This window comes from Mchenga conophoros, linkage group LG22 (genome assembly GCF_057382185.1).
Source record: "Mchenga conophoros isolate Kocher_MC1m ecotype Shallow Benthic linkage group LG22, M_conophoros_male_GT1.1, whole genome shotgun sequence".
Lineage (NCBI taxonomy): Eukaryota > Metazoa > Chordata > Actinopteri > Cichliformes > Cichlidae > Mchenga > Mchenga conophoros.
Window position 1 is genome coordinate 16,017,531 of NC_140546.1, and position 26,229 is coordinate 16,043,759.

Consider the following 26,229-nt stretch of genomic DNA (forward strand, 5'->3'; position numbering starts at 1 on the left):
AAGATCCCCATAAGGGACTGGTCCCATCCAACTACCAGTCAATGACCTGCCTCAGTACCATATGGAAGCTCCTGTCTGGCATCATAGCGGCTAAGATGAACAGGCATATGGCTCAATACTTGAGCAGGGCACGGAAAGGAATTGGCAGAAACACCAGCTACTGGTAGAAAGCACAGTAACCGGAGACTGCAAGATCAGGCTCACCAACTTGTGCATCACCTGGATTGACTACAGAAATCCTATGACTCAATGCCCCACACCTGGATCCTGGAATGCCTTGAACTATACAAGATTAACAGGATCCTAAGAGCCTTCATCAGAAATTTGATGGCGTTGTGGTGAACAACAGTCCAACTTCAAACCAATTAATTTAACAAAGAGGTGGTCTGTCCGCACTGCTGTTCCACATAGGCCTGAACCCCCTCAGTGAGATCATTGACAAGACTGGCTAGGGATACCAACTACAGAAAGGCGTAATCATCAGCAAATCCTCTACATGAATGACAGCAAGCTGTATTCCAGGAGTGAACGAGACATAAAATCACTGATCCACACCACTAGGATCTACAGCAATGACAATGGAATGTGATTTGGACATTGGAGAAGTGTATTTGGATGGTAACAAAGAGAGGCAAGGTAGTTAGAATTGTGTGAACATGAAGTCTCAAGAAATAAACCTTTTGTTTTATCCAATTGGATGGAAAGCTTCGAGGCTTCATCTGACCGTAGTATCAATATTACCTTCAGACAACAATAAAACTATTTAAATTAAAACATAACAAAAGGCGTTGTGCCTCGACTTTACCTGTACACATCTGTTCACTCCGTCAGCTGTTAAACACCTGTTGCTAATTTAGGAAACACACCCACGTTAACTGGTGATATACAGTTTGACGTGCCGTGTGACAGCCGCATGTGCAACGTAACATGACGTCATCGCAGTAGTCTGAAACAGCTGCAGGCACAGGTGTGTCTGATGTGTTGAACACCAAACTCGAAACACGAAATTGTTGAGCGGACTAACATCCACTGTGAGTGTGCTGTAGTTGTTTTCACATCACACAAAACTGTGTGGGAATCATAACAAAGGCTGTAAGAGCATTTATCGAACCCAGTGGTTCCCAAAGTGGAGGGGGCAGAGCAACTGCAGGGGGGCACTGTGAATCAAAAAAAAAAAAGAATGCTTGGACACTTCTACCATAATGTACAGGTTTTTGACTGGGCTTCCAAAAGCAAAGTACGGGATGATGTATCGCCAAATATGCTTCCAAACCAGCTTCCTTCCAAGCCAAAGGCTAGAGAACATGATGACGCATATCTTGCCTTTGGCTTCACCTGCACAACGGCGGTGCCAAGGTCGGTATCCCCGACAGAATTTATTTCCCCTGCGTCGGGAGCAGAAGCTGGGCTGTCCAAATCACAGACAAACAGTATCCCACAGTTGTTTATGTTTTTAAACCCATTTTGCACAGAGAGACATTTTTTGGAAAAATGTATTGACAGCAATGTTGAATATTCTTACAAAATAAAAACAACAAACAACAACAACAACAAAACAACTATACGTAAAATACACCATAAAATGGTATAATTTTATTGCAATTTTATTTTATTGCAACCTGTAATTTATTTAGTTTATTTGTTTAATTGAAGGTTTGGGGTGTGGAATAAAGTGCAATGGAGTATGAAAACAACATTTGGGTGTGTGTGTGTGTGTGTGTGTGGGGGGGGGGGCTAGCAAAAAATTTTTTTTGGGGAACTACTGCTTTAACCTGCTGTTAAGGTTCACATAATTGAGGAAGGAGAGTACAAACAACCATGGTCCAAGATCTTGGTCAAACAATTGATTTTAATGAATACACGCGTGGGAAGACCAGTCTGTACGCAGACAGGGATTGATCTTCAACTTAATCAAAGCATAAGCAGATATACCATCAGGGTTTGAATTAATGACGCCCCTTCATACGTCACAGACAGAATATATGCATACGTCAAATCAAAACCACAATGACTTTTAACACAGTTTAAAAGAACGTTGTCTTCGTCTTCATGGCAGGTACATCCTGTCACTGCCGGATGCTTGCTTGTCATCTTGACACCTCAGCAGCAGTTCTGCGACAAACTGCTCTTTTTGCAACCCCAAGCAAAACATGATTAAACTTCCACCTATAAATGATTCTCTTTAACTAAGTGTGTGTGTGTTTTCTGAAAGACACACACACTGTTTAAACCTCTGAATACAATATCAATGCTGCAGATTATATTATTAATGCAATAGTAATGTTGATGATTATTTACCAATAGCAGTAAAATAATTTCCCTGCTCCACACTGCGCACACACCTTCAACCTGATCTTCGGCGTTTAGCGTCGCCCGGTAAAATGACATGCTCTTTACTCTTTTTTTAAATTCTAAAACAAAACAAAAACAACAAGCACATGAATGCATCTTTAAAGACGTAGTGAACTGCGTTCATTTCCTGGTTTGTTAGCGGCTACTGAAAAGCAAGTCTGGCACATATATCTTTGACCAACAGTAGTCAATCTGAAACACCGGAATAAAAACAAAGTAAGTCTGATTTTAATGGTTCTCTTTGCAGTTCAGACATGCCCAGTGTTAGGTATTTTAGTACCATGGGAGCATTTACTGGATATTGTTTTATAGTGACATTATACAGGAAAACTCTGTCATTCAATAAGGCCCCTTTGTTTTAGTTATTTTTCTCTTTGACCCAAGAATTGATGTGTGAGAATCACAGGCTGGTACAAGGTTGAAATACCACAGAGATCACTCCCTCAGCTACATTAGTTTCTTAATCTTTTAGGAGACGCCTGTTGAAGGCCAGATGGTTTGTTTCAGATTTCACTAATGAAAGAACTCTTTATTTTGTGCCTTGAAAATATGTCGCTGAGATAATCACAATTGTAGCTGAACTGATAAACTACACAAAGGATGCTTCTTCACCCAAGGGCAGGAAGACGCTCCCTTATCTTGGTCTGTACTGGTTTAAACTGATAATCTGCTGTCTCATGAATTTTACCCTCTATATAAACTGTTGTACTTGTGAATAAAGTTGAGTCGATTTGGGAAGACAACCTGAAGCAGTCTCTGTTTTCTTGTTCTCCCAAGCTGCTCCCGAGCTCGTACTAACACGCTGAATGGCATGCTTGAATATTACTTGAGAATATATTTGACTGTGTTACAGACTAAGGGACATTCTCTGCTGATAGGTGAAGGTACATTCTCTGCTGATAGACATCCACGCCTCGGAGGAAGTCGATCCACGGATTAGGCCCTGGAAGCCGTTTCCTTCACCCAGGAAAAGTATTTGTCAGAGAGGGATAGATTAGGTCTCAGTCACCTTAAGGCAGCATCTCTGATGTGTTACCTAGCCGTTTTACTTTCGCTTTACTTAGCGATTACACTCACTTCACTTGCCATTGTTGGCATTCAGTGCACACCTGTGAAAAATAACCTCCATGTGAAATTTTCATGGCTTATTTTCAGATTCTCCCTCAGCATGACACAATTAAATCGTCATTTATGGCTTTCTTCACACAATGAATGGACATCTTACCTCTTCAAAAAGGCTATCAATCAGACTACATTAACTGCTGTTTTATTCTAAGAAAAAAACAAATAAACTCCACATTTAACCTTTTGTGCAGATCTGAAATGCGAATTCTATTTTATTGTCATTTTATGGTAAAAATTTGTAATGTAAGCCTCATAGGTGTTAGCTTTTTTTCTCACTGTTTTTTTCTGAAAGCCTGGCATTAAAGCCCCAAACGGCTGCAGCTATAGTTCTGCAAAATTATGAAGTGAAACGAGTTTGGCTCGAAATCTCATCATTTACGTGAAGTGCATGCGTGCATGAAGGATTTGTCCTCTCATAAGATTGCACAAACCCAGAGGTGTACTCGCACCTGTCTGCTTGTTTAACCCTCAGCTCTCGTTCCTGGCAAAAATGGCTCATCTCACAGAACTTTGCAAGTATGTGGACGACCACCAGGACCTGTATGTGCAGGTAAGATCACTCAGGAAAAACAATAAATTGCAGCTGTTTAATTATTGCGTTTTTTGTATGATTGTCACTTGATTTAATGGCTTATTGAGCTAACTGAAAACTGGACAGATTTGCAACTTATTCACTTAAACTTGGATTATAGTAGGTGCCAACTGTAAAACCAGTTTTCCTGATAAGATTCAGTAATACTGTAACTGCTGCTTGAATCAAATCTTTGTGGGTCTAATGTCCTAAGAGTCACTCACATTGGCTCATTCTTTTGCAATCAGCAACTTCATGAAATAGTAAAAAAAAAAAAAAAAAAAGGATTTTAATGTCTTTAAATCACTTATTTATAATTTACCTCAGCGCCTGGCTGAGTGGGTGAGTGTCCAGAGTGTTTCTGCTTGGCCTGAGAAGCGTGGGGAGATCAAAAAAATGATGGAGATGGCAGCCAAGGACATCGAGAGGCTGGGAGGGACTGTGGAGTTGGTGGACGTTGGCAAGCAGAAGGTCTTGCACTGGTTACATTTCTTAATGCATTAATGATTTGTATTTTACATTATCTTTTTTAACTTAAATTTCACCATAAATCATTATTCATACAGCTTCCCTCGGGAGAGGAGATCCCCCTGCCTCCTATCATCCTGGGGCAGTTAGGATCAGACCCAGCAAAGAAGACGGTGTGTATTTACGGGCACCTTGATGTTCAGCCAGCAAACATCAGTGACGGCTGGGACACAGAGCCTTTTACTCTGGTGGAGAAAGACGGTAAGAGGAGAATACTTTTGGCCTGCGTCCTGCACAAAACAACCCTGGAGCTGTTTCTGTATGAGCTCTAACATTGTCACAACCTGGCGAGGACTCAGTGTTTTAGTGGTCTTAACTGAGATTACTGAGAACAAAAAACCAAACCAATTAGCAGGTAGGTAATGCAGGATGAGGACATGTGGACTGAGGTGTGTAATTCCCGTAAGGTAGCATAGCTAAGAGAAGGCATGCTGCCAGCAAGCTCAACTATGTAGACTGGGAACATTGGGTGAATGTATTTTTAACAGGTAAAGATAAGAAACACAAAACAAGTCACAGGTGCGTCTTGAGAGCTTGAAAAAAGAAGGGTGTATTTAGTTTGTAAAGATGTTTCACCTCTCATCCAAGAGGCTCCTTCAGTTCTAAAACAAATGGATGTTTGTCTCAGGTATTTAACCCCTAATAGTTTTTCTCAGGTGGTCCCGAGGGTTGTTGATCATGCGAGTCATCACATTAGCCAGGGTGTGAAGAAAAAAAGATGTCTTCACCATCATATGAGGTTAAAGTTGAGACCTTGCCCCACCACTTTAGGTTGTTTAGAGGTTGCCACCGTGAAAGACCATCGTTGAACGGAGGTGGTGAATTACAACGCCAGCTGTCAGCCACCTATAATGCAGACTTGAGATGCTATTTAGGCACTTCAGTCTCCACTCACACCTTGCCTCAGGTAACCTCAGCAGGTCACATGACAGAATGTCTCACTGCAACATGAATAAAATCAAATAACAATCAAATAAAATCAAACTCTAATTTTGGTGATTAGATTGGTTAAATTTATTTAAATGCTCTCAAAGCTTGCAGTAACAGGTAGCAGCATGTTTCCAAAGTCTTTTGATAGAACTGCATTCTTATCAACAGTCTTCTCAGGTTAAGTTGAACCAGTAAAGGTATTATTAGAATCTTTGGGAACACACTCGGATTGTGAAAAGGCAAAAAGGCTCAAGTGAGGCATTTTCCTTTGTGAGTCATGACTGGTCCTTTATTTCACAGACTGTGCATTTGTTTGTTCACATAACTAAGTCACTGCAGCATTCCTGAATTGGTGTCTATGCTTTGTTATGCTCCACACAGTAATGCAAAAGCTGTGCCTGAATAATTTTAACCTAGTCATTTTTTTGCTACTCTTTAGGATCTTCTTTAAGTTGAATTATTGCTCTACATATTTGCATTTAGATGTTTTTGCTTCCCTAAAATTGTGTTTCCTTGGGGGAGTTTTTTTTGAGCTACAAAATTCAATGCTGACTATGTAATAAATATAACCTTAGTATCATTTTTCAACTCCACTATCTTCTCATTAGAACCTTGAAACTGAAACAAAGTTTTATTTTTGTAGGTAAGCTCTATGGACGAGGATCTACTGATGACAAGGGTCCAGTGTTGGCCTGGTTTAACTGCATTGAAGCATATCAGAAGATCGGAAAGGTACAGTTACTGCCAGATTTAAGCTGGCCAACAAAAGGTGTTTCAAGTTCAGATAGTTTAAAGATGATATGATATTTTAGTGTGTCCTAAAACAACCCTGAAGTGGCTTAACATGCTAAGTTGGCTGTGTTTAAACACTGAAGTGAAATTACTGACAGGAGTATATTGAGGTGTGATGGTATAATTCAGAATCTGTAAATGTACACCGTTACTTAAAATGTTATTAATGTTTTTCTTTCGTTTTTGTACAGTGATAATAAAGCAGAATAGCTACTATAGCACTGTATTCTAAAAAGATATGTGGGTCATTCATACCACTTTAAAATATAATTTTGGCCTATTTACAAAAATGTGACCCTTATCTGTCTTTAGTTGGTGTTTTCTGCTATGGCTCTCTGGCTCTTCAGATGAAATGGCAGTAAATACTTGTTTAGTTGGTAGCAGTAAATTTCAGCTGATAAATGTACAGTATTAGTGTTTAGCTGCATAATAATTATCATATATATAATCGTCAGTTATATCCTTAGTCTGGACTCATGCTCAGCTTTGTTATTAAAACTCATTGTGAGAAATGTAAGACATGCATTACTGCTGTCTACTATTTATATTTACTCTGGCACATTTGGTGTGGGGCACCCACCACTGATTTGGAGATCATTTGTTGTTAAAAATGTGAAATTATTTCATATGTTTCAACTCTAGAAAATGAGAAAAACAGATTCACAATGAGCCTGAATTTAAACTTGAACCAGTAACCAAATTTTATTCTGTTGATTTTTTTTTCTTTCTTATGCATCTCTTTTCTTGTTGCAGGACCTTCCCATCAACATCAAATTCTGCTTCGAGGGGATGGAAGAATCTGAATCTGAGGGTCTGGATGATCTTGTGTTTTCTAGAAAGGACACTTTCTTTAAAGACGTGGACTACATCTGCATCTCTGACAACTACTGGCTGGGCAAGAGCAAACCCTGCATCACCTACGGTCTGAGAGGAATCTGCTATTTCTTCATTGAGGTGGAGTATTGGATTATTGTTGTTGGGGGGTGGGGACAGTGTTTCAATTTAAGAGGGGCATACTTGAGCTTTTTGTGTTTTTTTTAAAAAATTGTGTTTTACGTTCAAACTTCAAGGTGGAGTGCGCTGAAAAGGACTTGCACTCAGGGGTGTTTGGTGGCTCTGTTCATGAGGCCATGACTGACCTCATCGCACTTATGGGCAAGTGAAGCTGATAATTGTGATTTTTAGTCTCACCGACCTTATTTTACAGCAGTTTAGAGTTTTAATCATGTGTTTGACTTCCTGCACAGGCTCCCTGGTTGACAAAAGGGGTAAGATTTTGGTTCCTGGGATCTATGACAGTGTGGCGCCTCTGACAGCAGAGGAGCAAAAGCTGTACGAGAAGATCGACTTTGACTTGGATGAGTACTGTAAAGATGTGGGGGTTGACCAGCTGCTGCATGACACAAAGGCAAAGAAATTATTTATGTTGTTCACATCACTCATTGGTGGAAATGTGCTGTATAATGTGGGGTCATTCACACTTTTTGAACCTATTTTTCCACCATAGGAGCAAATCCTCATGCACCGTTGGAGATATCCTTCTCTTTCCCTTCATGGTATTGAGGGGGCTTTCTCTGAAGCAGGAGCCAAGACGGTTATTCCTCGCAAGGTCATCGGCAAGTTTTCCATCCGCCTTGTGCCTGACATGGACCCCAAAGTTGTGAAGAAGCAGGTAAACAATGTTATAGGTCACAGTGATCGCATATAACACTCACTTAACTTAAATCATCGTTTTATAATTAAGTAGCAGAAGTCACTCTGTATCTCTGCCACTTATTGGTAGTTTGTTGCTCAGATGATTTGCTCAGCCATCCTTATTTTTGTAAGATAAAGTGAATGCAGATGATTTTATTCAGAGAAAAAAACAAAGTCCCAGGTTACGGCATTAAAATACATCTGCAGAAAACCAGGCAAACCAATCAAGCAGACAAGACATAGTGATTTTGTCACAAATGATTGCGTAACAAGGAGGTTTTGTTAGGTTTTACTAAAAGAATCTCAGCCTGGACTTGGAAATAGCTAAAGATCAACTTCAATTTATTTCTACATTAAAGCTTCAACAAGTCTAAGTTATTTTTCCCTCTTCAAGGTCATCGATCATCTGCAGAAGAGGTTTGCTGAACTGGGAACCCCCAATAAACTGAAAGTGACAGGGGACAGCGGTGCCAAAGCCTGGGTCTCAGACTTCAACCACCCACACTACATGGCAGGGAGAAAGGCCATAAAGACAGGTACAGGGACATTTTTTTATGCATATTTTTGTGGACATATTTTTAAGCCTTTTTCAGATATTTTCACTGATAGGCTAGTGCCCAGATTTGTTGTACCTATGCAGGGACAGCTAGGATGTTATTATTATTGTCATTATTACATTTTTACTGCTTTTGTTTTCTTTTCCTCCTCGTTGTACTGTAGTCTTCGGGTCGAGCCTGATCTGACTCGCGAGGGCGGCAGCATCCCGGTCACCCTGACCTTCCAGGAGGCCACAGGCCGTAATGTCATGCTGCTTCCTATAGGGTCCTCTGATGATGGAGCTCACTCTCAGAATGAAAAGATCAACAGGTTGGTCACAGCTCACACCGTTTCACTTCTTTTGAAATGTGGAACAAGTAGATAAAACTGACGAAATATTGCAGTAAAAGGAGAGGATCATGTTTGTCATCTCCAGATTATTTCTATGCTAAAATGTGATCACAGGTAAAGTGAGTTTTTTTAATTATAAACCATTATCATCGCTTTATTTCTCCATTTTCAGATCAAACTACATTCAGGGAGTCAAGCTGCTGGGAGCATACTTCCATGAGGTCTCTCTGCTGGAGTGATTTGATGGTGTCTCATAATGACAGGTGTAATATATGCTCATCCTCCATATCAGACCATAAACTTTGTGGATTTACTTTTCACAATGAACGGTTTTATACACCCTGCTGATAATATACATGTTTTTGTTACTTTATTTGAGTTGTTTTTCTTTTCTTTTCATGATGTAACAGGATTTACTTTTGATGCAGTGCACTACTTAGCATGTGGGTCATAACTCACAATAATACTGCCAGGTCTCTTTTGGAAATGAGATTTTTAATCTCAATAAGATTTTTACCTGGATAAATAAAGGACTAATAAAAAAAGAAATAAAATAATGTTGGTAAGCTTAATTTAGAAGCTGTCAAATGTGTTTGAGGCATCAGTGACAGCAGCATGACCAAATGCTGTTATTGTATTAGTGTTTTCCACATCACAGCATTAAAAAAGTACAATCAGTCAATTTGAATGTGTCGATATATGTAGAAGCTTTCCCAATGTTAACAGTTGTTGAATGTCCAGTTCCACAAATGACTATGCTTGTTATATGTAACCGGTCCAATCAGCCCTTTTATTCTGTGATTTCTGACATTACTTGTCTTTATGTTACTTTAGGAAAGATAAATCAGGGTGAGTTTATATCACAAACTTAGTTAATGCCATTTCCTGAGAGAAGGATGAAAATACCACCAGGTATTCTGATAGCAGTCCATGGTGATAATCAAAAGGTGTAATGAAGCTACCTACCACTATTTATTCTTTTACTATACGCTATTATTTTTGCTAGTTCATAACCCAGCCATGGGGGCTTCCAATAAATCAGTGTACTTTTAGTACTGGCCCTGAAACCTGTGGCCAGAATCTAATGGTAAAGTCTTGTTTAGTGGTCGTCTTGACACAGAACAGGTGAGCTTTCGTGTACAGATTTTACAGGTTTACTCGCTGAAATAGTTTGTGACGTAGCAGCCCTCCTTTGGATGAATCCTTCCTCCCTCCCTTATACATACAGACATACATACATACATGTATTTATGTATGTGCAGTCAGACCAGCTTCTTTTGCAGTTTCTCCTCTGACAGCACAAGAAGCAACCCTCATCAATAAATTCCATCTGTTTAGCTCACGATGCTTTTAAACACACTCTACATCATCTGAGAGAGACAGATTCAAGAAAGCGCCACAACTAATATTACATTTATCTCGGCATAAACCTATTGCTGCCGAGACAATTCTACTACAATGGTGAAAGCAAGACGCAAGTCACCAGAGCTCTTTGTGTGATCTTGTGCACGAGGGAGATGACCAAGACGAGCGCTGTTCCTGCTGCTCAAACCCCAGTCACTCTCAGACAGCTTCCCCGTAGCACTGCTCTTTATTGTGGTTACATAAATATGCATAGTCTCATTAACATGTGACATCTCAACCAGGCATATATGTGAACAAAGAGTACCTTGTCTGTGTGTAGGTGTGTGTGTGTGTGAAAATATGACCCTGCGAACAACTCCCCAAAGCTGGTGCTAGGAGTCCAACGGTTCACCTAAATAAAGGGCTCTTATACTTAAACAGATACAGAGTAGGTGTCCTCCCATACCATAAATCAGGAAGAGAAGGTACGACCTGTCATGACCTTAGGTTGTGTGTGTATGCCAGAGCACTTTGGAACGCACACAGTCGTTGCAGATGAGACATTCTATCAATATTCAATCGATTATATACCTCTAAACATTATTGATGCTATGTTTCTAAGTACAAATGACAATCATAAAATATCACTCCAACAACTAACATGATCAATAATTAATAATTCGTTTTAATTTAATCCAATAAAAAGTAAATAAGAAAATAAAAATGAGAATAATGAGAAGGACTTGTTAATATTGTCTTGATGATGTGAATGAGCTGATGCTGAGTGAGTATTTGTCACTGTGTAGTACACGCCTGCTTCCTCACTTTAGCAGCAGTAGTACGATCCAGTGCAGCTCCAGCTGCCACACCCAGTCCAGCTCCAACCAGCACTCCTACTGGACAAGCTGCAGCTCCCACAATAGCTCCAATAGCAAGCTCGGTCGCAATCGCAGTACTGACTCCAGCAGCTGCTCCAGCACCGAGTCCAGCAGCAGCTCCAGCAACAGCACCAACCCAGCTGCCCCGGATAAACTTGTTTTTTCTCTCTGCTTCATATCTTGCTTCAGTGGCCATCAGCCCAGGGTTTTTCTTCTGAAGTTGTTCCATCTCTTTGGTTATAGCGCTCTCTGCCTTTTCAAACATCTTGTTGGTGTAGTAGCTTCCTCCGTTTCTCTGAACCATTAGTCTAATCTTCTCCAGCAGCTCTCTGACCTGAGCAGGATCTCTGCTATTGTTGTTAAAAACATGATATCCTCCTCCACACTGACGGACGAATTCACGAAGAGCTGGAGTCTTAGTGATGAATTCTTCTATGGAGACATTCAGATCTACATGTGTGAACAACACCATGGTGTAACGAACGGCTTCATCTCCAAACACCTCCTGAAGGATTCTCAGGGTTTTTTGTTCTTCATCTATAAATATGTTTGGCTGGATCACAACCAGGAACACATGAGGACCAGGAGCAGCCAGTGAGATGCATCTATTGATCTCCGTGTTCACCTGGCCTAAGGTAAACACAGAGTGAAACAGGCCTGGAGTATCAACAACAGCCAGGGTTTGAAAATCAAACAGAGCTGCTTCCTGCTGACACTCTGACGTCACTGAGGCAGGGGATGAAGCTGATGCTGTTTTAAAGGCTTTTCCTCCCAGGATGGTGTTTCCCGATGAACTCTTCCCAGCTCCAGTTTTCCCAACAACAACAATCCTGAAGTCTTTTTCAGCTTTTCTCATGGACTCCTTAGCCTCTTCGAACATCTCATTGGTGTAGCAGCTTCGTTCGTTTCCCTGAACCACAGTGTTGATCTTCCTCAGCAGCTCTCTGACCTGAGAGGGATTGTCATCATCTCGGTTGTTCAAAACATGATATCCTCCTCCACACTGATGGATGAAGTCTTGGAGAGCTAGATTTTCCCTGATGAATTGTTCTATGGTGACTCCATCATGCTCCAGGTTATCTCCACATGTGAACAAGGCCATGGTGTAGTCTGCTAAGTGTACTCCAAACATCTGCTGAAGGATTCTCACTGTTTCTCGTTGTTCGTCTGTAAATCTGGCCACACAGATCACAACCAGGAACACATGAGGACCAGGAGCAGCAAAGGAGATGATTCTCCTGATCTCTGTCTTCATTTCCTCTTCAGTTTTAACATTATCAAACAGACCGGGAGTATCGACCACAGCCAGTTTTTGACCTTCAAACTCTCCTGTTTCCTTCTGACACACTGAAGTTATCGAGCTTGAAGATGCTCTAGATTCAAAAGCACCCTTTCTTCCTAAGATGGTGTTTCCTGATGCACTTTTTCCAGATCCAGTTTTTCCAACAAGCACCATCCTGAGCTCTGGTTTCTCTTTTGTATGCTTCTTTAGTGGTTCCCCTGACTCTGTTTAAAGAAATTAGAAAATTTTAACATCAGCGACTGTGTTAACATCAGCAAAACCAAATAAACAGTGTGAAAAAGTGTTTGAGCTGCTTCCTGATTTCAGATTTTTTTGTATGTTTGTCTCTGCATGAGAATCTTCTGCAGGTTTGTGCAGGATAAACAGGTTAGTTTGCTGCACTGTGTTGGGTTTAATTTAAAGAACAGTGTGTGACTGCTGCACAGTGGTTGTGGGTTCATGGTCACAGTTAGCTTACATCAAGTGTAGCAGAGATTCATTGACTGAAATTCACCTTCATACCAACTTTATACCATCTAGAAATCAGACAGCATTAACAGTGCTCTGTCAGTGTAGAGGATGAAATCAACCAGGACAACTTATGAAACATTTTTTTTACATCTGGTGTGTGCATGCACGAAGAGCAGCAGGTCAGCTGATCACAGCCTGTACACTAAGAACATCTACTCGAGTGCTCAATAGAAATTATTGAGTTTGAGAGTTTGATTCTTTTACCCACACTGAGACCTTACAGCTGATTTTAGGGTTCCTCCACCTGCCGAATCCACTTTAACCCTGTGCACATTATCCTGTTTAGACCAAAATTACTCCAAGAGTACCCCAATGACTCATCCAGGAGGACACAGAAGAACCCAGAACAACGTAAAAGACCTGCAGGGTTCACGTCTCAGCTAAGGTCATGATTCAGCAATGAGAAAGAAACTGGGCAAAAATGGCCTCCATGGCAGAGTTCAAGGAGAAAATCACTACAGACCAAAAGGAACATAAAGGCTCGTCTCAGTTTGGACAGAAAACATCTGGATGATCCCTGAGACATTTGGAGACAATGGCTGTATCCCAATTCAGGGTCTGCAGCCTTAAAGTACGCAGCCTCAACAGTCCTCAAGGGCCACGTACTTAAAGACCGCTAAGGCCGGAAGTGCAAGGCTTGTGAAATGGGACGGTCTAGCCTCCGTTGCGCTGCCCAGGTTGCCTAGCAACCATGATACTAACAGCTGGAAACGTTTCATACAGCTTTGTTTGACAGAAATGAAGGAGAAAATCTTTTGTTCATTTGTTTGTTTGTTTCTACATGAGCTTTGATCATTCTCTGTAAGATTAAGGTCAGCTATTGAACGGCGTATATTTTAAAGTAAAGGCTCTAAAACCAAGTTAGTACAAACGTCACTAATGTTACGTAACTTTGCCGACATGTGGCCAACAGTAATGTTTTAAGGTTCTTCGTTATTAAACATTTGCACATAAATAAGTGACATACTATTCAGTACTTAAAGTTTACTCTTCAGGCGCCCCTTATTCGCAGTTTTTTTCGGCAAAATTATCCACACCCACCGCCGCGCTATGCATTCTGGGATATGTTGGGCCACGAAGTCTACACCGCCACGTCCTTAAAATTCAGGGAAATGAAGGACGCATTTGAGGGCCGCATTTCGAGCAGCCTCGAATTGGGACAGCCTTCGTCGCGTCGCGGTGACGTAATCGGCCTTAAAATGCGGCCTTTAAGGCTGCAGACCCTGAATTGGGATACAGCCAATGTCTAGTTGGACCTTAAAATGGTTGTCGATCCATTTTTGATCATGTGCTATGAGAGATAAGATGAAAAAGGCAAAGAGTGGTTGAAGAAGAGCGAGGCTCGTGTGGACATCTTTTTTTTTTTTTACATTACTTACAGTATCAAGGTAAACGTTTTCTATGACCTCATTAAATATACGTAATTTATTGTACAACGAAGTGATTCAGGAAATGGAACTGCTACATCTGTCACTAAAAAAAACACCATGTTTCCTTGCCAGAAAAGTTGATCTGATCGTTTAAGCATTAATCTGCTGATGATAAGAGAAGTGTCATGTATTGATATGGCTATGTCTTAAGGTGATGACCTTTGAACCGGATGTGGTTCAAGGAAGCCCCGTTAAGTGGCTAGTTGTAAGATGAAGAGTGTTCAATAAAGCAACATAAAGACCGTGCTTTATGTCCTGATTCAATTCAGAGTGCTCTGCCTAATTTAGTAATAAGGTGGGCACACAACAATGGCGACGAGGACGATACGGACCTGGATTTGTTTTTGTGAGAAGTAGACCCAGCGGCGGCACGGTGTTAGCGAAAAACTTGTGGGCTAACATGGAAAAGTCGGGTATTCAACCGTTCGCCTGCTACACTGATACAGGTTCGCTCGGACCGAGATGGACGCGCTGGTTAACATCCTTCGAGTTGTTTGCTGATGGGAAAGGTCTTATTTTGACGGATGATGCTACAGACGCGATCAGACAGCGGAGACGCGCTCTTCTACTGCACATGGCCGGACAGGACGTGCAGGACGTCTTCTCCACTCTACCACAAACGGGAGAGGCAAAGGATTACACCGCTGCGGTGACTGCGCTCAACACTTATTTTTTCCCTCAAGTGAATACAGCATACGCACGCCAAACTTTCCACAAATTGTCCCAAACACCAGGTGAGACTGTGCAACAATTTTGTACACGTTTAAAGCGAGCTGCAAAGGCTTGGGCGCAGTGCTAATACAAATACAGAACGGAGAAGAGGTACCAGTGTGCTACGTAAGTCGGAGTTTAACAGACTGTGAGCGAAGATATTCTCAAACAGACAGAGAAGCCATAGCACTAGTATGGGCATATGAGAGACTACATCCATATGTGTATGGCAGGAAGTTTGACCTCATCACAGACCACAAGCCATTGGAGGTCATATACAGCCAGAAATCTAAACCTTGTGCACGCATAGAAAGGTGGGTTCTCAGACTGCAACCATATGACTTTAAAGTAGTGCACATTGCGGGAAAACAGAACATTGCGGATTCACTGTCAAGACTGCTGTCTGACACCACGTCAAAAGAGACACATAAGCATGAATCTGACAAATATGTGAGATTTGTTGCAGTTAATGCTACTCCAAAAGCACTCACAACAAGAGAGGTTGAAGAAGCCTCTGCTACAGACTCAGAATTAACAGAAGTGCGAAGAGCTATTGAAAATGGACACTTTGAAAAATGCAAAACATATGCACCCATTGCAAATGAACTGTGTGTCATCGGCTACATAGTTTTGCGGGGAACTCGCATTGTATTACCAGAAAACCTGAGAGCTCAAGCACTGTCACTAGCTCATGAAGGACATTTAGGAATTGTTGGAACCAAACAGCATCTCAGAACAAAAGTTTGGTGGCCAGGGATGGACAAAGCTGCAGAAAAGTTTTGTAAAGCTTGTCACGGATGTCAAATAGTAGCCAGACCAGATCCACCTGAACCACTGAGAAACACACTTTTACCGGATGGACCATGGCGAGATGTGGCGGTAGACTTACTGGGACCGCTACCTTCGAACCACTCAATACTTGTACTGATAGATTACTACAGTCGGTACTATGAGTATGATGTAATGTCATCTACAACTGCTGAAAAAGTCATTGACTCTATTGACTGTATATTTAGCAGACATGGGCTACCAGTTACCATCAAATCTGATAACGGCCCACAGTTCAAATCTGAGCTGTTCAGAGAATATTGTGAAACTCATGGAATCAAACATGTAAGAACTACACCAAAATGGGCTCAAGCAAATGGGGAAGTGGAACATCAAAATGCATCATTGATGACTTTGCCAAATTCTTCACAGAAAAAATCCAAAAAATTAGACAAGCAATTGGTACATCAACAGCAGATCCAGGATATGTACTGTGTCCACCGAAAAACTGTTTAAACACCATGAAACAGTTTCACCCTATTAACAGCAAAGACCTGGAGGACATCTTAGGTCAACTGAACTCCTCCTCCTGCTGTTTAGATGTCCTGCCAACAAGTTTTTTCAAACAGGTCTCAAAGACTTTAGAGTCAGACCTGTTACAGATCGTCAACTTTTCTTTAATATCAGGTGTGTTTCTAGAACCACTAAAAACTGCTGTAATAAAACCTATACTGAAAAAGGACAATCTTGACAAGACACAAATGAACAACTACAGGCCAATCTCAAATCTCCCATTTTTAAGTAAGATCATTGAAAAAGCAGTTTCTCAACAGCTCAATTACTTCTTAAAACAGAATAACTGCTACGATGCCTTCCAGTCAGGTTTTAGACAGAACCACAGCACTGAAACCGCTCTGACCAAAGTGGTCAATGACATATGTCTGAATACAGACAGTGGAAAAATGTCAGTCTTAGTTTTACTGGATCTCAGTGCAGCATTTGATACAGTTGACCACAACATATTACTCAAATGACTGGAGAACTGGACAGGTCTCTCAGGAACTGTACTAAACTGGTTCAAAACATACTTAGAAAACAGGAAATACTTTGTATCAATAGGTAACTTCACATCTGAGCAGACAAGTATCACATGTGGAGTTCCCCAAGGTTCCATCTTGGGACCCCTTCTGTTTAACATTTACAGTGGGGCAAAAAAGTATTTAGTCAGCCACCGATTGTGTAAGTTCCCCCACCTAAAATGATGACAGAGGTCAGTAATTTGCACCAGAGGTACACTTCAACTGTGAGAGACAGAATGTGAAAAAAAAATCCATGAATTCACATGGTAGGATTTGTAAAGAATTTATTCGTAAATTAGGGTGGAAAATAAGTATTTGGTCACCTCAAACAAGGAAAATCTCTGGCTCTCACAGACCTGTAACGTCTCTGTAAGAAGCTTTTCTGTCCCCCACTCGTTACCTGTATGAATGGCACCTGTTTGAACTCATCATCTGTATAAAAGACACCTGTCCACAGCCTCAAACAGTCAGACTCCAAACTCCGCCATGGCCAAGACCAAAGAGCTTTCGAAGGACACCAGGAAAAGTATTGTAGACCTGCACCAGACTGGGAAGAGTGAATCTACAATAGGCAAGCAGCTTGATGTGAGAAAATCAACTGTGGGAGCAATCATCAGAAAATGGAAGACATACAAGACCACTGATAATCTCCCTCGATCTGGGGCTCCACGCAAGATCTCATCCCGTGGGGTCAAAATGATCATGAGAACGGTGAGCAAAGATCCCAGAACCACACGGGGGGACCTGGTGAATGACCTGCAGAGAGCTGGGACCAAAGTAACAAAGGTCACCATCAGTAACACACTACAACGGCAGGGAATCAAATCCCGCAGTGCCAGACGTGTTCTGCTGCTGAAGCCAGTGCATGTCCAGGCCCGTCTGAAGTTTGCCAGAGAGCACATGGATGATACAGCAGAGGATTGGGAGAATGTCATGTGGTCAGATGAAACCAAAGTAGAACTTTTTGGTATAAACTCAACTCGTCGTGTTTGGAGGAAGAAGAATACTGAGTTGCATCCCAAGAACACCATACCTACTGTGAAGCATGGGGGTGGAAACATCATGCTATGGGGCTGTTTTTCTGCCAAGGGGACAGGACGACTGATCCGTGTTAAGGACAGAATGAATGGGGCCATGTATCGTGAGATTTTGAGCCAAAACCTCCTTCCATCAGTGAGAACTTTGAAGATGAAACGAGGCTGGGTCTTCCAACATGACAATGATCCAAAACACACCGCCCGGGCAACAAAGGAGTGGCTCCGTAAGAAGCATTTGAAAGTCCTGGAGTGGCCTAGCCAGTCTCCAGACCTCAACCCCATAGAAAATCTGTGGCGGGAGTTGAAAGTCCGTGTTGCTCGGCGACAGCCCCAAAACATCACTGCTCTCGAGAAGATCTGCATGGAGGAATGGGCCAAAATACCAGCTACTGTGTGTGCAAACCTGGTAAAGACCTATAGTAAACGTTTGACCTCTGTTATTGCCAACAAAGGTTATGTTACAAAGTATTGAGTTGTATTTTTGTTATTGACCAAATACTTATTTTCCACCCTGATTTACGAATAAATTCTTTACAAATCCTACCATGTGGATTCATGGATTTTTTTTTCACATTCTGTCTCTCACAGTTGAAGTGTACCTCTGGTGCAAATTACTGACCTCTGTCATCATTTTAGGTGGGGGAACTTGCACAATCGGTGGCTGACTAAATACTTTTTTGCCCCACTGTACATGCTCCCACTGGCACAGATTATAAAGAACAACAAAATAAACTACCACAGCTATGCAGATGACACACAAATATATATCACAATGTCACCAGGAGACCAAGGCCCTGTACAGGCTCTTGGTAAATGCATTGAGGAAATTAATGACTGGCTGTGCCACAATTTTCTCCAGCTAAACAAAAACAAAACTGAGGTAATAGTCTTTGGCGCCAAAGAAAAACGATTACAGGTCACCAGAGAACTTCAATCTATATACCTAAAAACCACAAACCAGGCGAGAAATTTGGGTGTAGTGATGGATGCAGACCTAAACTTAGAAAAACACATTAAGACAATAACAAAGTCAGCTTACTATCGCCTCAAGAATATTTCAAGGATAAAAGATCTGATGTCTCAACAGGACCTGGAAAAACTAGTCCATGCATTCATCTTTAGTAGGCGTGATTACTGTAACAGCATCTTTACAGGTCTACCTAAAAAATCAGTCAGACAACTACAGCTCATTCAGAACTCTGCTGCTCGAGTCCTCACTAAGACCAAAAAAGTGGACCACATCAGTCCAGCTCTGAGGTCTTTACACTGGCTGCCTGTCCGTCAGAGGATAGACTTTAAAGTTCTGATGCTGGTCTATAAAGCTCTGAATGGTTTAGGACCAAAATACATCAGTGACCTCCTGACCCAGTATGAACCTTCCAGATCCCTCAGGTCATCTGGATCCGGTCTTTTATCAGTTCCCAGAGTCAGAACCAGACACGGAGAAGCTGCATTCAGCTTTTATGCTCCTTATATCTGGAACAAACTCCCAGAAAGCCTCAGATCAGCTGAAACACTCAGTTTATTTAAATCCAGGTTGAAGACTCACCTATTCTCAGTTGCATTTGAATATAGCACCAAATCCACACTTTTAAGCTTAAATTTCAAAACTTACATTTAACTACTGATTTTATCTATTGTTCTGATTTCATCTGTTTTGATTTTATATACTGTTTTGTTTGTTTGTTAATTAGTTTGTTTGTTTGCTTGTTTTAATCAATTTTAAATCATGCTTTTTATTTGTTTTTGTTTCTAATGTCTCTGTAAAGCACTTTGAATCACCTTGTTGTTGAATTGTGCTATACAAATAAACTTGCCTTGCCTTGCCTTGATGAAAAGAATCAGGATCGCGCAAGCCGAAGGACTTGACTGGAAGCGAGAGCTAAGAAAATATGTAACAGTGTATCGCAGCATTTAACATCCAACCACGGGCAAAAGTCCAGCAGAACTCCTGTTCAACCGCAAAATGAGAGGAAAGTTACCGAACATCAGTGAGGCAAAAACAACGGAGTTGGACGTGCGTGACAGAGACGCTGAACAGAAAGGAAAATCAAAGATTTATGCTGATGAACGAAGGGGAGCTGAGTATTCAAAAGTTGACTCGGGAGACACAGTGCTGGTTCAACAAGACAAAGTGGACAAGTTTACAACACCATTCAACGCAACACCACACAAAGTTGTAAGCAGAACTGGAAACCAAGTCATTATTGAATCACCAACAGGAGCTCGCTATCACCGGAATACCACACATGTGAAGAAATACGAGACAAATGAGACCAGAGAAGGACACTATGACACAATACCTGAAAGGGAGGAAGGTGAAACACCCACAAAGACTGACACCTTCACTCCAACACCACAAGAGGGCTCCCAGGGGCCAGAGAGACCAAGTAGATCACAGAGGGCTAAAAAGATACCTGAGAGGTTTCGTGATTTTGTGGTGAAATGAACTATAATATGTTAAGGTGAAGAGGTAACTTAAAGTTGGCAAGTTTCAAGTTCATATGTGTATTTCGACATGTATATGTTGAAAAAAGAAAGGTACATGTGTGGTGAGATAGTTAGATTATATACTTGTTAGAAAGTAAGACAAGAAGAATGTTCAGTGTTGGAAAAAAAAAGACATCAAAGTTATTACAACTAAAGTTTGAGTCTAAGGAAAAGGGGGATGTCATGTATTGATATGGCTATGTCTTAAGGTGATGACCTTTGAACCGGATGTGGTTGTCCGGAGGAAGCCCCGTTAAGTGGCTAGTTGTAAGATGAAGAGTGTTCAATAAAGCAACATAAAGACCGTGCTTTATGTCCTGATTCAATTCAGAGTGCTCTGCCTAATTTAGTAATAAGGTGGGCACACAACAAGAAGCTACAGATTTTTCCTGCACTGTACTTCCACTCTCTACATGTCAATCAATGAAACAAAAGCCACAAACAAGAAAACAGAAGAAGCTACAAAAACCGAAACCGAAACCTGCCCTTTGTTTTTCTGTCAAAAGTGTTAAAATCGTGTTTACTTCTCGTGTCATCTACAAACTGCTGCCATCAGCAGTTTGTAGCAGTTTGCTGCTTTTTTTAAACCATTGGTCGATTAATGTTTACGTCAGTCATTGTGCTCATGTATTTAGATCATATTGTACAATCTGCTTTACAATAACAACTAAACAAAAACGTCAACTATTGTAAAAACAAAGGAAACCAGTGAGAGGAATAGATCAAATAAAGATAAAACCTGAGAAAGATAAAGTGAGTGTTGAGTTCTATTACTGTTTAATTAACACTAATAAGATTGCTCTTTTTAAATGTACTTGCCGAGTCGCTTGTATTTGCTGGCCATGTTCGTCTTTTACAGGCAGTTGATGTGTGGTTTCTGTCTCTGCTGAATAGGGATGGGTATCGAAAACCGGTTCTTGTTGAGAACCGGTTCCCACTGTTTCAATTCCTTGGAATTGTTTGCCATTTTTGAAAACGATGCCCTTATGGATTCCAGTCGCCCCGAATGACATCACCACGTTGCGGAGCGTCATTTACCCGGCAGGAAACACGGCGCCTAAGCGGCTCAAACGCTCGAAAGTTTGATTATACTTTATGAGAACGGATGAGAACAGGGCAACTTGCAATACTTGCAAAGTAGATATTTCATTTAAGGGAGGAAACACTACGAATATGCAAAAGCATTTGCTCACAAAACACGCGATGACCTTAAATGAATGTTGTGTTTTTAATTCCGCTCCGGACTCGTGAATCTCAACCCAGCAGCAGCGGTAACGTTTGCACGTCCTCTCCCGTTAATGCGGCAGGTAAATAATCAACTAACAGTGCATATTATGTTAGCGCGATCTGCCTTATTACAAAACCTGCCATTACTGTGCATTTAGGTGACCATGATGAGAGAGACAGACAGAGTCTGGCTGGCTCAGATGCTGGCAGTTCTCGCTGCAGTCTACCGGTAGCGTCTCCTTTCAGGCCAGGATAGACGAATATCACCGAGCAGTGACTAAGTTTGTGGTAAAAGGCTGCTGCAGCAGATGCCCCCGATTTTCGGTAAGTGAATGTGTTTAATTGTAGGCAGGGACATTACTGGATATTCTTGTGTAATTGCCACAGAACAATTTATGTTATACTTTGTTATTGCTACAGAAGAATATTTATTTTATTATTTTACATTTACAATTTTTTTTCCTGGGGACCCTGTGACACCCCATTGAAGAGCCGTAGACTGGATCTCTTAAGATCTCACTGTTGGGTTTGTAAGGCCATGTTACTCCTCAATTTCTACCTTGTTCAAAGAGAAGATATAAAACAAAGTTCTAAGTTAATCGACCTTAGTGTTCTCCTTTAAAAAAAAAAAGAAAAAAGAATCGATAAAGAATCGAATCGTTAAACAGAATCGAAAATGGAATCGGAATCGTGAAAATCTTATCAATACCCATCCCTACTGCTGAATAGTTTCCTCTTTATTACACCATGGTCTGAGTCTGCTGTTAACACTTCCCTTTGAATGAGTGACATTTTAATAGGACAAAAAAGAAGCAGATACTTGCTGGTTATATGTCAGCAGATGTGTAATTTTGTGATATCGTCTGTGTTTAGTGCAATCTGTCTGTTGTACATCACTTCTGTAGTGTGCATGCAGCAAGGCACAAATCTTGTTATTAACAGTCATGTTTCTGCTGCCGTTACAGATCTGCGTGCAGACGTGAGACACACAGAGCAGCAGGCTTTAAGCTCCTCTCCCTCTCAGGCCTGGGTGGCGGTACGGCTCTCGAACTGATGGAGCACATGCTATCTTTTCTCGGACCGGACGACGGGGGATTGCTCTTCGCCCACATCTTCCTCCGACAGCTGCCAGCGGCTGTGAGAACCGGCCTCACCAACTCTCCGCTTCTGGCGTGAAGGATTATCGCTCCCTGATTGAGGAAGTGGATCTTATTTTCTTGGCTACCTGCACTTTCCACGATCACGGCCTGATCGTCAACCCTTCCAAGTGCCAGTTCGAGTTGCCGGTTCTGGATTTCTTGGGCCACTGCATTTCCGCTGACGGTGTGGTTTCGTTGTCTGACAAGGTCCGGGCCGTTTCGGCTTTTCCACGTCCCACGTCGGTTAAAGCGCTGCAGGAGTTCTCATGGATGGCCAATTTCTACAACCACTTTTCCCCCAGAGCTGCGCACCTGCTGCAGCCACTCTATGCTGCCTTGAAGGGTAAAACAGCTAAGGACTCCATTGATTGGCTCCCTGAACACATCCAGCCATTTTCTGGGGCCAAGGCCGCGCTGGCCCACGCCGCCCTGCTGGCCCACGCCGCCCTGCTGGCCCACCCGTTTCCATCGGCGGAGATTGCGTTGAACACCGACACGTCAGACGTGGCGTTTTCGACTCAGTACACGCCCTCTCTCATCCAAGGGGTCTAGGCCTCGGTCAAGCTGGTCAGCTCTAGGTTTGTTTCGCTGGGCCTTTGTAAATCGGTGACAGACTGGGCAGCAGCGCTCATCCCACGTCCCAGGGAGGCGTTTTGATCATGTGCATGTGATCTGGTTGGTCCTCTGTTGCAGTCAGAAGGTTTCACGCACCTTTTGACTTTAGTGGACCGCACAACCCGCTGGCCCGAGGCAGTGCCTCTGGCGTCCACTACAGCAGCAGCGGTGGCCAGGGAATTTTTGTCATTTTTCGTGTTTCGGTCCCCCCGCCGACATCACTTCAGACAGGGGCCCCCAGTTTGTTTCAGAGCTTTGGTCTGCCATGGGTGACGGCCTGGGAATCAAGGTCCACCGAACAACTGCGTACCACCCGCAGGCCAACAGGATGTGCGAGCGTTTCCACCGGTCGCTTAAGGCCGCGCTCCGTGCTTCTCTCACAGATGGCAACTGGGTTGACCGTCTTCTGTGGGTTTTACTGGGGTTGTGCTGCGTGGTTAAAGAAGACCTCGGGGTTTCCCCGGCTGAACTTGGTCAGCCCCTCTGGGTCCCCAGGGAATTCTTGCCCGAGAGTTCACACCCGTGCTTCAATCCCTCTGGGCTGTCTCTCCATCCCCCAAGAGACTCGTTTTCTGTTCCTGGCCCAGTGCACCATTGTCTGCCCGACACATTTGATCCAAGGTCGTTGGACTCTTCACAGTTTGTTTTCATCAGGCATGACGCTCAGTGGTGGACCACTGGAGGGCTCCACTCACACCCAGTTCTCAGGAAGTGTTGTTGCTGTGTTTTGGAGGGAAACGTATTCAGTTGTGTGGTGATGAGTAATAAACAAGGATCGAGACAATCGAGAGCTCTTGTGTTGTCTGTGTTTACCTCCACAGTGGATCTAAATGTCGACCCCTGAACAGGATCCAGTAACAATCACTGTGGCAGATATCTAAGAAAATGTCTTCAGTATGAAGAGTTGGAAAACACCAAGACCAAACATGATTCACACCTACTGGCTGCACTCCGTGAGTGTCTGGCTTCACAAATGAACCAGTAGCTAGTAGATGAGACACATCCAAAATGGCTCACTGAAGGCCGGACAGTCCTGATTCCTAAGGATCACCATAAGGGACTGGTCCCATCCAACTACCAGTCAAAGACCTGCCTCAGTGCCAAATGGAAGCTTCTGTTTGGCATCATAGCAGCTAAGATGAACAGGCATATGGCTCAATACTTGGCACGGAAAGGAATGGGCAGAAACACCAGAGGGGTAAAACACCATCTACTGATAGAAAGCACACCTGGATCCTGGAATGCCCTGAGCTATACAAGATCAACAGGATCCTAAGAGCCTTCATCAGAAATTTGATGGCGTTGTGGTGAACATCAGTCCAACTTCAAGCCAATCGATTTAACAAGGAGGTGGTCTTCCGTACTGCTGTTCCACATAGGCCTGAACCCCCTCAGTGAGATCATTGACAAGACTGGCTAGGGAAACCAACTACAGAAAGGCGTAATCATCAGCAAATCCTCTACATGAATGACAGCAAGCTGTATACCAGGAGTGAACGACACATCGATTCACTGACCCACACTACTATGATCTACAGCAATGACATTGGAGAAGTGTATTTGGATGGTAACAAAGAGAGGGAAGGCGGTTAGAACTGAGGGGATTATACAACCAGAAGGCAACATTGCAGACATCGAGGACAGCTATAGGTACCTGGGACATCCACATAGTAAGGCAAGTCCTGAAAAGTCAGCTGAATGGGTAGAAGAATGTCCGGGCAATTAACACCTACGCTCTACCGGTGATCAGATACCCTGCTAGGATAATAAGCTGACCAAAGAAGGAGACAGAAGCAACTAACATCAAGAAAAGGAAGCTCCTGAGCATGCATGTGGGATTTCACCCCAAACCCAGCACCATGAAGCAGTACGCTAAGTGGAAGGAAGGACACTGAGGACTAGCGAGTGTCAAAACCACTGTCCAGGTTGAAAGTGAAGGCAACAGACCCCCAAGCTGGGTGAGTGGCTCTAGCAGATCCCAGGAACAACACCCAAGATCTTACTAGATTAATAAATGAATGAACCATACGCACAGAAGGATTAGATTATTAAAGTGTTTTTTATTTCTATACTTGGCTATAATTATTCTCACCGACACTGCTGTAAGACAGTTAAGAGTAAAGATAAATAGTTGAAATGACAATAAAGGTTTTGACCAGCAGGGGGTGGGGGGTTGTGTGAACATAAAGTCTCGAGAATGAAACCTGTTTTTAACCAATTGGACAGAAAGCTTCGAGGCTTCATCTGACCATCAGTAGTATCAATATTATCTTCAGACAACAATAAAACTATTTTAATAAAAACATAACAAAAGGTGTTGTGCCTGATCTTTAATCTCTGTTTCTGCAACATAAATCAGGAGCCAACACACCCACGTTAACTGATGATAGTCACAGTTTGATGTGCCGTGTGACAGCCGTATGCTCAAGGTAACATGACGTCAACGCAGTAGTCTGAAAACATTGACAGCTGCAGGCAGAGGTGTGTCTGATGTGTTAAACACCAAACTCGAAACACAAAATTGTTGAGCAGTCTAACATCCACTCTGAGTGTGCTGTAGTGTTTTTTTCTATCACACAAAAGTGTGTGGGAATCATAACAAAGGCAGTGAGAGCATTTATCAAACACTTTAACCCAGTGGTTCTGAAAGTGGAGGGGGCACGTAAAATAAAATAATTAAACCTTAAAGATGGTTAGTTTAGTGGTTTATTTTATTGCAGCCTGTAATTTTCTGCAGTTTATTTTTATTTGTTTAATTGTTTTTTTCCCCTTCCTCGTTGTTTTCTTTACTTTTGCACCTGTGGTTCAGATACTTGT

The 26,229-nt window shown here is 42.2% G+C and overlaps 1 protein-coding gene and 1 pseudogene across 3 annotated transcripts; one reads left to right on the forward strand and one right to left on the reverse strand.

Moving 5' to 3' along the window:
- The first annotated feature begins 3,916 nt into the window (after positions 1 to 3,916).
- Positions 3,917 to 9,704, forward strand: LOC146549183 (cytosolic non-specific dipeptidase-like; annotated as a pseudogene). The gene is made up of 11 exons (XR_014890462.1): positions 3,917 to 4,027; positions 4,376 to 4,519; positions 4,615 to 4,777; positions 6,150 to 6,238; positions 7,052 to 7,252; positions 7,369 to 7,453; positions 7,546 to 7,706; positions 7,806 to 7,970; positions 8,388 to 8,529; positions 8,714 to 8,860; positions 9,054 to 9,704. The product of XR_014890462.1 is annotated as a cytosolic non-specific dipeptidase-like (transcript).
- A 1,316-nt stretch (positions 9,705 to 11,020) lies between these two features.
- On the reverse strand, positions 11,021 to 18,084 carry LOC146549184 (GTPase IMAP family member 8-like). Of its 2 annotated transcripts, XM_085261807.1 has the most exons (2): positions 18,066 to 18,084; positions 11,021 to 12,576 (listed from the first exon to the last, which is right to left on the reverse strand). In XM_085261807.1, the coding sequence occupies exons 1-2, from the start codon at positions 18,073 to 18,075 to the stop codon at positions 11,021 to 11,023; spliced, it is 1,566 nt and encodes a 521-aa protein (XP_085117933.1). In that variant the 5' UTR covers positions 18,076 to 18,084. The 2 variants fall into 2 exon arrangements, with proteins under 2 accessions (XP_085117933.1, XP_085117932.1); XM_085261806.1 differs by lacking the exon at positions 18,066 to 18,084 and having other exon boundaries at positions 11,021 to 12,559.
- Positions 18,085 to 26,229: the final 8,145 nt, after the last annotated feature.